Source organism: Uranotaenia lowii, chromosome 2 (genome assembly GCF_029784155.1).
Source record: "Uranotaenia lowii strain MFRU-FL chromosome 2, ASM2978415v1, whole genome shotgun sequence".
Taxonomy (NCBI): Eukaryota; Metazoa; Arthropoda; class Insecta; order Diptera; family Culicidae; genus Uranotaenia; species Uranotaenia lowii.
Window position 1 is genome coordinate 136853391 of NC_073692.1, and position 12638 is coordinate 136866028.

The window sequence follows — 12638 nt, forward strand, 5'->3', positions numbered from 1 at the left end:
AATTTCATATCATCAAAAAAATCATCGAGAAAAAATAATAGTTTACTAATAAAATAAAACAAATAACATTGGAATGGTAACTCTATCGACATGACTTTTATTGTTGCTTATTCACTTTCTTAATCCTAACATACATACTTTCGTTATTATTGTAAAACCACAAAACTAACGTCCATGTTATATTCCGTATGGAACGAGCAATAAACACTAAGCTTATCCTAACGAATGAACTGTGAGCGGTAAATTTTAATTGAAATGTTTAACGAAATGTATTTGAGCTGCACAGGAGTATGACAGTTAAACAAATATTTTAACACTAACATTATATGAGCACACGATACAATTTTTCACCGGTTTATCATTACATACAATAAATTAAAGCTTTCAGTCGGTTCTGCAAACAATAATAAATCGAAATTAATTGTTCATCTTCGAATAATATAACTACAATAACATAAACAATATTTTACTTAGAGATACACTAAACTGTTTCTGTTGCTTGACAACAGGTGGATTTGCGGTCTACAAATTTCCTCAAAATTTTTGGTATAAAATTGTGTCACGCAAAAACGTAAACCCTACCAGCTAATGATTGGAATGATTGGAGCCATGGAATCTACATTATATAATTGTTAGTTTTGCGTTATATTATAATATAGCCATACACAGTTATTTGTTATTGTTTTCCGCTCAAAAATCTGAGTCTGAGTCTGGAGGAGAGGTGACTAGTTTCATGTGTTGTTGTTGTTGTTGTTGAGTTTATTCGCTTGAGAAATGTTCGGACTCATCCGTTCATCCGTGTCGTTTAGTATTTTTCCACGTGGCAGTGAACGCTTTCCCCGTTCATCTGTTGCTTCGGGTGCTCGAGCTGAACTTCGGGCGTTTTTCCGTTTCCGCCGGCACCACTTCCGTTGCTCATCGTTTTCGGTGGGATGTAGTAGAACCAGGCTCCGAAAAAGAAGAGGATGGAACATGCTTTTCCTATGAGCGCCAACAGGAGCATGTATCTGAAAAACAAACATTTTTAAGATTTACTAAATGAGTAGTCGGAATAAGTAAGAACTTAATTTTCTGCTATTTCTTTTGTAAACAGTCTGCTGATTCACTAAATTGATTGAAATTTTAATGGCCTTGTCGCCAGCTAAGAATTAGAATTTTTTCTATAATTCATATTTTAGCAAACAAAACATATAGTGGTACTACTCTTCTTTCGCTCACTGTTAATCTACTCACTTGCTCATAAAAGCGTTGTCATACACCAAACAAGCTCCATGATCTTCGCACAGCGATTCCTGCCACAGGATACACGTTTCGTCAATGAGCCGGCCAAATATCATCGGTGCCGGAATCGTCCCCAACACCCGCACCTTTATCCACTGAATGCCGAGCGCAAAAGACCGTTGATCATCGTGAACGCATCGCAACGTGGCCGAAAGAGCCGGCATCGTAGCGAGGAAAGTGAAAAACATCACCAAAAAACACAGAGCAACGAAAATCCACAGGTGGTTGCATTGCGATTCGCACATCGTGTTCACCGCCTCGAAACTTCGGAACGGTTCATCCGAACCGAACGTCCCATTGATGCAGGAGCACTCCCGATAGACTTTGGCATTCTCCAGGTTCACTTCTTCCCCACATCCAGCATGGCAAGGGGAATAGTACATTACCCCATCGGCGCCGCAGATCGGCTCGTAGTTCATTTTGCTGCACGAACATTTGTTGTTACACGAGTTTTCCAGCGTTTTCAGCAGGGCGAATGGTTCCGTCGAGCGGGCGTCCGGGGTGCGTAGATTTTCCTGGGGAAAGTACGGTGCGGTGACTCCAGCGAAAGTGAGATTCGGACAAGACAGGAAGAAACAAGTCGTAAACAGCGCTGCGAACACCGTTGCAAATAAGCAGAAGCGGATTATCCCCGAACAAGACAGGTTCAGTTTCTTGACCAGGTAGCCTCCTAGGAAAGTTCCTCCACCACCAGCTGGGACCGTAATGATTCCTGAAAAAAAAAATCATTTATCAATCACAATTTCAATATCAAACAGCAAAAAAAAAAATACCCATCAGCAACGCCGACCAGACGGCCGTCACGCTGAACTGATTTTCGATCAGCTTCGGCAGGAAAACGGCAAATCCGGAGATGACCAAACCCTCCGATGCACCGGCCAGATTTAGAAAAAAGAAAGTGGGGTTCTTGAGCAGCGCCGCCAGGGCAACCGGAATTTCCCGTATCTTGGTGAAGGCCTTTTGTCCCTCCGCATCGGTATCACCTTTGTGGGCTTCCGAGACTTTTTCCAACTTTTCCGATCCCGGCAGGGTTCGGGGATAGGCCAGTATCGGAATCGCCAGCAGCAGGCAGAAGGCAGCCATAAAAACGAATCCAATCCACCAGGCACCGACCCACACCTTGCTGTGCGGCGTTAGTCCCAAGCTGAAGTGAAAGATGAAGAAATGCAGCATAGGTCAATCAGTTATCCATGGGTGAAGAACGTAAACTTTTCCTAAAGCAATATCCCATTTCGTTGATAAAATAGCGAAGCCTGTTAAATCTGATCTAGACTATCAAATTGGGTTGAGTTTTGAAGCATAAGAATTTGTTCTCTCAGCTTCTTAAATCATAAACCTGGTAGGCTCACTAAGGATGAAATTATTCCAGTCTCATTTTCACAAAACTTGATATTCACGCATTTCTACTAATGTGTTCATCTTTAACATTTAACATGTAAAATATACCCTTTGAATGATGATTAAAATCTCTAAAGTATCAAAACATTATTTTAAACGGAATGAGATTGTTCTTTTTACTCAAAGATGCTATAAGTTACTATATTTAGTGTTTTAAAAAAGTTTAAGCATAATAGTTTTTTTTTTCATCATTTTTTAAATACATACAATAAAATAAACTGAGTAAACATCTGTCCAGATTGCTTCTTGGAACTCAATAATGAACTCTCAGTTAACACTCATTGATTATCTTGCTCCAAGTTTCTCTGTGCTTGTTAGCTGGTGGTCTTCGTGTAATTTATTTTACTCAAGAAGCATAACATGCTATGCAAAATATACTTCACTTAGTCATATTCTTCGGAACTATTAAAATTTGCATGATAAATTCCATAAAGTGGAATTTAGTTCTTGGGTGTTTAATATACGGATTTCCAACGGTTATTTCATGGATATGCAATACAGATCTTAAAAAGTCTCTCTCAGAATCTTTATGAAAGGAAAATATACAAACCAGAGGGATCTAAGAAAGCATCGATCGTTCGAAGACGTGTTTGAAAGTCGTTCCCGAAAATGTTCTAAATCAGGGGTGAGCAACCTTTTAAAGCATCGGGCCACTTCTATTTTGAAATTCTTTCGGCGGGCCGCATTAAAATAAAATTTAGATAATAATAGTTGACAGAGCTTTATGAAATTTTTTTTAAGAAAAACTTATGACACCAAAAAACTGTAAAACGAATCCATGTACTTGTATAAACATTTTTTAAATTGAAGGTGTTTAAACCAGCCGAAATTGAATAGGTTCAATCTTGATCATTTTACAATAATTGAAATATTTTTATTTATCTGAAATGTTTAGTGAATTCCTTTTTTTACAAAGAGGAAACATCTTTTGTTTCTCTTTTATTTATTAAAAAAAACTAAAAAATGTGAAAGTCTTTCTATGGCTCGTAAAAAGATTTGAACCATTTTCTGATAAAAACACTTTTTTCTTTCGAACCAATGCGATGGTATTTTCCATCATAGCGATTTTTTTTCTGCGCATTTTTGAAAAAAAAATCACAATTTATTTATGTTTTGTCGTGAAGCCTTATTTTTTTCTATAAATGGCGATTTTTTTCAATATGAAGTTCCATATGAAATCATTGCATTGAGATGTTGAGCAAGGTTTCAAAATCAAGAAAAAAAAAAGATTTTCACTGATTTTTAAGCAGATTTGTCAATGTTACTTACAGTTTTCATTTTTGATTCTAGAAATTTTTTACAGATTTAATAAATTCTATAAAATAAATTTAGATACCTCTTAGATAGGCTTCCTAGAGCTGCATCATGGAAATCTTCTGACTTTGGTAATGTGGATTGCTAATTTTAAAGTTTAGTGACTCAATTTAATCAATGTTGGGCATGATTTTCCTAAGAAAATTTTTGAAAATAGCATCACACATGACACGCGAAACAAAAGTTCACATTTTCCGAGATACCAGGAATCTCAGAATTGATTTTGACTTATTCAGGAGCGCTGAATCATTCAATTTTTTTATCAGCTCTAGTTTTCGAAATATCTTTTAAAAATAGGATAAAAAATTGGTTATTCAATTTGATTACTTTTTTGACAAAACTGTAAAATACAAAAACTTCTTGACTCATTGATCAAGTTTCCCAAACACCGCTAGTTATTTTGAATTCTGAGAAAAAAAGTTATGGAAGTTTCCTTTTTTTTTCAAATCAGCCAAAAACGGGAACTATGACGAAAATTTAAAGAAAAATTAAACTTAATTGAATCAATTCTATTTTTAAAACCGTTAGCTATATCATTTCGCAGTGTTCAACAAAGTTGTTGGATGAATTAAAATATTCAATATCCAATATTCAATAACTTTCTTTAATGATGTCAGAAGAAGTTGTAATCCGATTTTCTATAATTTTTATAAATTGTAGAAATCAATTTATCGAAAGTGTTGTATCTCTGATACATGATACATGAATTTCTTGGCAATATTTAAGTCCATGGTTGAATGAAGGGTTGTAAATAGATTGAAACCCAGCTTTCCGTTTTTATGTAGATTTATTGGTAAGTTATGAAAAGACGTACACCGTCTTAGCCGAATAAGGCTTAAAGACTGAAATAACATGGACAACTAAATATTTACAATCAACAACCAGTACCGATATGGAAATTGAACCCATGCTTCAGGTGGTCCAAATTAAAGTGTCACCAAGCTAACTACACGGCCACCGAGACGTGAAAGATTGATTATACCAAAACTGATCACCGAAACTAGAAGTGATAGACAAAATCTGTGAAATGTTTTGAATTAAGGACGCGAAACTCTTACAGAATCAGTTGAATCATAGGCAACAAAAATAATGTTCCGCTGTGTAATCGTTACAAACTTTTTGGTTTGAATAACAGAATTACAAATATTGTTTTTCATCGAAAAATCAGAGTTTTGCTGAGTTCTGTCGATAAGCAATCTGCCCAGTTTTGATTATACAACATTGTTTATTTCTGTCACTAATCAAGAACTTCACTCCATCATACGACTTAAACTTGGCTCGAAACGAAAAATAAAGACTTGACTAACTCCTATATTTCGTTTTTCCAATAAACAAAAAGAACTCAACTAAACCCAACTCAAAAAGCTTAAATCCTACAAAAAAGTTAACAAGCTGGATGATTATGGGACAAATGCAAATACAAACAAGTGACGTGCATATTAAGTTATTGATCTATATTTTTTTTTGTTTAGTAGGGACTGCTTTTTTATGATAATTTACAATCTATCGTAGAGAAAAAATCGTGAAATAAATTTAATTTGAGATAAGCTTCGCGGGCCGCACAAACATGACTCGAGGGCCGCACAAACATGACTCGAGGGCCGCATGCGGCCCGCGGGCCGCGGGTTGCTCACCCCTGTTCTAAATCTTCATAAAGATAAGGAAAAAAATCCTCCTTCATTATGTTCCTGTACCTATCTTTTGCGTTTTACAATACATGGTTGGCCTGGCTGTAGTACAATGCAATGTATGTTTTAGTAATGCAATGTATGTTTTAGTAATGCAATGTATGTTATATGTATCAGATATCTTCTATGTTGAAAAAAAAATGGAGGAGCGCAAGTTTATACTTTTCCAGCATGTCTACAAGTTTTGGCTATGTTGGTGTTTGATAAAAAAAAGAAAAAGAAAAGATACAAACCAGCTAGAATTATGTTGAAGGTTACAAATTTGTTTTGCATTCTCATGAAAAATTGCATGACATCAAAATAGCTGAGATAAAAATGAAATTTTTGGAAAGGGAAAATCGTCACGTAAGGATGTGCATTAGACCGCTGCAAAAAAAGACTTTTTGCTCCCATATGTTTTTTCGATGCCTTTTGGGTCACCAAGCATCAGTGTAAAATTTGAGATGATTTGGTTGATTCTTGAGTTAGCGCAACGTTTCAATTTTGTATGAAAATATGTATGGAAGTAGAAATTTTTGCACATTAAATCATCCAGAAAATTCAAATAAATTTAAAATGAAGTTGGTCTTCATTTTTAGTTTTGACTATTCTTAAGCTTAATTTTTTGCAAACATGATAAGCAGCTAAAAATTCCATGAAAAAAGTTATAACCATTTCAAAATAAAAAAATCAGAAACCACTGAAAAGCATTTAAAACTGACAAAATTAGCTTGCTAGAGCTTTTAATAATTTCATGAAATGTTTTTTCAAAGGTTATATAAGTATATCAACAAGTTCTCTAGCTATTCAAAAAACTTCTTCAAGATTTTTTATTCTTATCCTACGGTTTCACAGCTTTCAAATAAACAGTCAAAAACGCTTAAATTCAAAAAATAATTTTGAAAACTAAAATTTTATATAACTTTGAATATATTTTCAGGGGTACAAGTAAAATTTGTGCTTTGTTCACATGAATTATAATGCAAGAATCAAGGAATATTATGCATTCAAAGTTATATTTTTTGGAACTTTCAGAACATCTCTGGCCATTTTTGAATGAACATTTTTGTTTTTCCAAACAAATTTTTATACAAAATTGAAATTCGTTGCGCTTATTCAGGACTGGATGGATCGCTTCCAAAACTTTTATTGCAGTTTCTGGCAGCAAAAATTAATTTAAAAAAAGTTATGGGAGGTGTAACAATTTAAGAATTTAAAATTTCCATATAAAGCTTGCAGCAGTCTAATGTGCATACCTTCCCCCCTCCCCTAAGTCGAGCTTACTCTACACCCCCCCCCCCCCCCTCCTAGGAGCGTTACGTAATAAATGGATGCCCCCTTACGGTTGTTTATTATTCCTTTTGGTTCAAAAACTTTACGCAGTCCAGATTTGTTTGTGTCCAGCCAGTCCGATGCTAAACATTGGGGTCATTTTTGAATATGAGGCCCTTGGAGCCAAAGGGGTATAAGTGCATGAAAGCTTATTTCGAGGAAACAGGCTTTTAAGTTGTTGTGTTAAGCCATTTTCCATATATTTTTCGCTAATTTGAATTTCGCTTTGGAACGTTAAAAGTATGTAAAGTTAAAAAAAACTGAAAAATCATCATACATAGTTTGAAATATGAAGAATCGTTTGGCATCATTAACTCAAAATCGATCATTTCGTCACTTATACCCCTTTGGCTTTGAGGGCCTCATATGTTTTCTTTCCAAAGCTTTGTTTTGGTTCAAAGCTCATCCATGATTTTTTAGGTTTGATTGAACCACCTTCAATTCTATTCGACAGATTAAAACCCGGTTATCTGACGAGATACTAAATTAAGGCCTTGGATAAAGTTGTTCAGCAGAAAATTTCATTTAGAAAATTTATAAATTGGCACAAAACGAACGAAATGTTAATTTTTCCATACAAACATATGTAAAAGTTAAAATTTACTCATGTAAACGCTAGGGAGTGTATTCGAAAAAAATGCAACACTTTGATTTGTGAATGACGTTTGAATGCATGAATTTCAGTGAAGCTGCATAGAAATGTAATTTGAACGTTGTAGTGAATATAGAATCTGATAAGAATAAATTATGAATTTATTAGAAAAGATATTAGTGGGCGTATTCTACTGCACAATCTATCAAAATTATTTATCATGTATGAGAGAGAGGGAGATAGAATCACATTTTAGAATAAAGCAGAGCATGTAGCATTGATTCTGTTGACGAAACTTGTGTCAAAAAGCTGTGTTTTTTTTGTGTTGAGCAAAACTTTTCATGAATTTCAGAAAATTCCGATAAGTTTAACTAAAACTACGCCAATGTCGTAGTAGGTATTTAAGTGTGCTTAAGCTACGTTCGTGAAAAGTTGATAAATAACGAACATTGTATAATCCGATGAAGGATTCGGATAGTAATAAGAAAATCCGATGAAAGAATCGGGTTCAAAAAAAAATCTTACGATTTCAAAATTGATAATCCGATGTAAGACTCGGTTTGCTTCTGTGTTTTTTCGATGTTGAGTTATTCCGAATTTTTCATCGAACAAAACGAAAAAGTGTCATTTTGGTCGATGAAAGATTCGGATCATCAATAAATTTTCCGATGGAAGACTCGGATTTCAAGAGAATTTTTCGATTCAACAATCAAACTTTCGATGAAAGACTCGGTTCGTTTGGAGAAATTTAGACCCGTATATTACTGTGATATTTTGGCCGATGAAAGACTCGGACAAACTTTCTGTTACTCCGATGAAAGATTTGGATATCGGACGAACATCGTTTTTGCATCATTATTTTTTTTACTTTTTGATACTTATTGAAAAGAAATATAATTTTACTCAAAAATTATACTTCTAAGCGAAACTGAAAATTATCGAAAAGCATCGATCAACTTATTTATCCTTCTCTAAATTTACGAGTCGTGCTAAAAACATCCTTTTTTTTGTAATCTGAAGAATTATTTATGCAAAAACTAAAAAAAGTTTTTTAAACTTCAGTTATGTTTTTATTGTCAAGCAAATGGATGTGGCCAGAGTTTGTTTGAGACTTAGCAATAGAATTATTTTTCACTATTTTACATTACAATTAAAATGTTTTAACAATGAATACCTAAGCACAAATGAAATGTGAAGTTTAGTTTTGTTTTTGCTATCACATGTAAAGAGGCCCACCATACTCCCCCACACCGAAATGCTCCCCCTGGTAATCGAGGTTTTTTGTTCTCAGCATGTCTTGCAGCAAACGAAAAAGCAAAAATGCGTGCAAAATTAATCCATGATGAGAATCTTAACATTTTTTTTTTTACTTAACGCGAAGATGAAGCTGGACAATTAAGTGTGATTGAACAGGAAACAAATCAAAGAAAAAAAAATTATTATAAGACTTTATCGTATAACTCAGTTAAAACGCTAAAGTCTTCTGAGCTGATGGCAGTAAAATGAAGCTTAAAAGTAAAAATCGAGGGAAATTTTAAAATGAGCTTTAAAAAAGCTTCAACTACTTAATTTTTCAACCGCTAAAATGTGTTATACATTATATTCATCAATAAGATTTTTTGTGAAAAAAGGGCCACGCTCAAATTTCTGAGATATTCTTAGTTATGAAAACTGGAATAAATTTTCAAAGAGTTTAAAGAAACTCGATAATTCGGCCTGATTTTTACAAATTATATCTTAAACTGTCTTGAATTGTGCTTGATAATGGTTAACAGATTATAAACAGTTTGACAGTGCCCATCGTAAAATATGTCATGTTCCACAGAAACTCCTATTAGTTTGCCAATTTTTTTTTCAGTACGTCTCCAGGCCGGACAAATCCGGGCAATTTTATCCAAAAATCTGGAAAAATCCGAGCATTTGATTCCAAAATTGACAACCAAAAATCCGGGCAATATTCGGGCAAATTTTTTAAAAATCCAGAAATTACTCATAAAAAATCAAGAAAAATAATTTCAAAAAATGCCATCTAAATTAATTACCAGATTTTGAATCGCATTTTAGGATTAGTTCCAATGATTTCCATCCATGATAATTTTTTTAAGCTTTCTCAAAAAATTTATTTTTGGAGGCATAAATAAGAAAAATTATAAATTAGTTGTTTTTGTTTGATTTGCCAAATAAAATGAATATATCCGACCAAAATCCGAACATTTTTCAATGAAATCCGGGCAACAGGGCCGGACCGGACTGTTCTCAAATTTTGTATGAAATATCCGGGCAAACCCGGATGAAACCAGGCAATCTGGCAACCTTATGTTATAGTGATCAGTCGTTAATATTCCGTTTTTAAATCATTGGTCGGTCATCCCTATGTTCTAGAATTTAGGCCATAAGGGCCAAAAATTATCAACAGGCTGGTCAAATTTTAGTTATGAAATTAACTATAAGATTAACAAAAAAAAATCAAAAGAAATAAAGAATAAGAGATTTTTGAATACCTACTTTAAAAAAAATTTAAATCTGTTTCATATGCCTGCCAAAAATACCTTGAGTATAGGCTCATCTTAATATGTGCCGTCAAACGGGGCATTATGCAACAGCGGGCCGTTATTTGCAACATTTGTAGGTATATCACAGCACTGATTTAATTTTTAATTTAATATGATGCAATGAAGTTATCTTATAATGACTACAAAATGATAATGGCATAAGTTCTCACATCTTAAGCTTGCTTTTAAAGTTTTTCATTTTCATGAAAAATTAAAAAATTCGAGACATAAATGAAAAATTTTAACATTATTCGATGTCGTAAAAACTTTACCCAGTATGACAAATTGGTTAAAATCATCTACAATCTTTTTAATGGTTTAATCATCCTAAACCAACACAATTTCTGTAAAAATATTTTTCGGACATTCACCGAATTTTTCTAAATAAATGTTTTTATTATTCAGTTACCTGTCACCTTGTGAATCTCGTTTCCATATGCTGGAACACGATTGTTTTGCATCACGCATTTGTCAAGATTGAAATTTCATTCATCCAAACAATAATTTATATTATTTCAGCCAGTAGAATTTTTTGTAGTATTTTTTAAGCCTAGTTGCGTGCAACATCCTCATGTTGAGAATAAATGTTAAAATTAGTTTCAACAAAACCAAAAATTACTGTATTCATACCTTTTCATTAGCTTTTTTAATGAAAGCAAAGTTTGTTGCAAGTTACCCCTTTTTGTGAATATAATGGAAATCGCATGTTTTTAGTAAATTAAAAATAACTGAAGAAAACAATAAGTTTTTCCGACTACGTCAACTTGATGTCCCACCAAACTTAAAACTTTTGATGCATAATAGATATGATTATCTGAAGACGTAAGTTTTTTAGAATCCATTGAAGTGCATGTTTCAAGTTGACGGTAAGTAATTTTGATTACAAGTTACTTTACAAATTTTTCTTTTTTTTTTTTAATTTTAATTCTTTTTTTCTGGGATTTTAACATTTCACATTATGTATCCCCTAAACTTTATTTTATTTATTTAAAAACTAAAAAATTTCTTATGAGCTTACGAAAAATTTGGTATATTTCAACAAATATGTGTATAAAACTATATACACATGGACAGTAGAGTGCCCCAAATGACCCGACTTTTGAAAAAGTTATGCGCTACAGGCTGAAATTGACCCAGACCTATTACAAGATCTCATACCGAATTTAGGCCAGATTGGATCACGTGAACGGGTCGCTCAACGAGCCTGAAGTTTGTATGGGATTTTGAGACATTTTATTCGGGTGGAACATGAAAAACCTTTTTATCAATGAATTCTTTTGAATACGGTTTTCCTTAAAGCCTAAACTACAATAAATATTTTATTCGAAGACTACATTATGATTCGAGGTAAGATAAAAAAAAAGTCAGTAGCTTCAAAAATGAGATTACTTTTTTTCAGGGTGAAATATTTTTTATCATAACTCAAATCGCAGTCGAATGCAGTCTTCGGATGAAATGTGGGACGATTGGCGTACCCCTCGGTGAAACCGAAGAAAAAATGAGTTCTAATCACTACTCTCGACCGATGCGCACGCATCCCGCGTTCGTAAAACAATATCGTTAATAAAGTTAAGTTTTATATTTCTCATCGACTCCTCCCTCTTTTCTTACATGGGGGCTCGGTCCGGGAAGGAGTTTTGAATGCAGAAATTAATCGGTCGACACGTTGATTCCGCGAAAAAGTGATTAAAGTTGTTACGAAGAACGGCGAACTATTCCGAAACCAAGATGGCGGAAAAAGTTAACGAGTTGTGTGAATTTTTCACCAAGTCCGGAATAGTGCGCGAATGTGAAAAACGTGGCTTGGCAACGGATGGTTGCAAGAAGGAGATGGCGCAAAGAATCGCTTACCACGACATCGAAACAGCAAACGATGGTCGATTGTGTATCTACGATGGGGTACCGAACGACGAGCTGCAGGGTGGTCATAACGACGAAGCGAAAGCGCCGAACGACGGCAACAGTGTAGCCGAAGACGAAGCTGACGACGCCGAAAGCCACGATAACGACGACCGCAGTGACGACGGCGAGGAACTAAAAGAAGAAGAATTTAGTTTCCACACTGCGAACGGACGCGATCTCACATCTACTACTAGAAGGCGGGTTACGATTGAGCGACGTCAACCGTACTCGTTTCGTGATGTTGAGGATAGCATCGAGACGTATGGGGCTGAAGACGGGCAAGATGTGAAAGTGTGGATGGCGCAGTTTGAGGCGATTTCCCGAACCGCACACTGGTACGACGAACAAAAACTAATCATGTGTCGCAAGAAGTTAACGGGAACCGCACGAAGATTTATGTTTGCGCTACGTGATATCACAACGTTTGCCAAACTAAAAGCTGCACTGATCAAAGAGTTTTCCCCTTTCGTACGCGCGAGTGATATCCATCGTCAGTTAGCCGCGCGGAAGAAAAAATCGGACGAATCTATACGCGATTATATATACGAAATGCAGCGCATAGCCCAGTCTATCGAGCTCGATGAGCCCAGTGTCTGCGAG

General features: G+C 34.7%; 1 protein-coding gene across 8 annotated transcripts in view; it reads right to left on the reverse strand.

Annotated features, from left to right (window-relative positions):
- Window positions 1–234: 234 nt before the first annotated feature.
- The window catches only part of LOC129748707 (solute carrier organic anion transporter family member 4A1), a 116587-nt gene continuing 104183 nt past the window's right edge, over window positions 235–12638 (reverse strand). For all 8 annotated transcript variants that reach the window (XM_055743396.1, XM_055743394.1, XM_055743397.1 and 5 more), the window contains exons 6-8: window positions 2055–2425; window positions 1234–1993; window positions 235–1007 (exon numbers count right to left, since the gene is read on the reverse strand). In XM_055743396.1, the coding sequence (XP_055599371.1) occupies window positions 806–1007; window positions 1234–1993; window positions 2055–2425 (1333 nt within the window). In that variant the 3' untranslated portion in view covers window positions 235–805. The remainder of the gene's footprint in view (window positions 1008–1233; window positions 1994–2054; window positions 2426–12638) is intronic.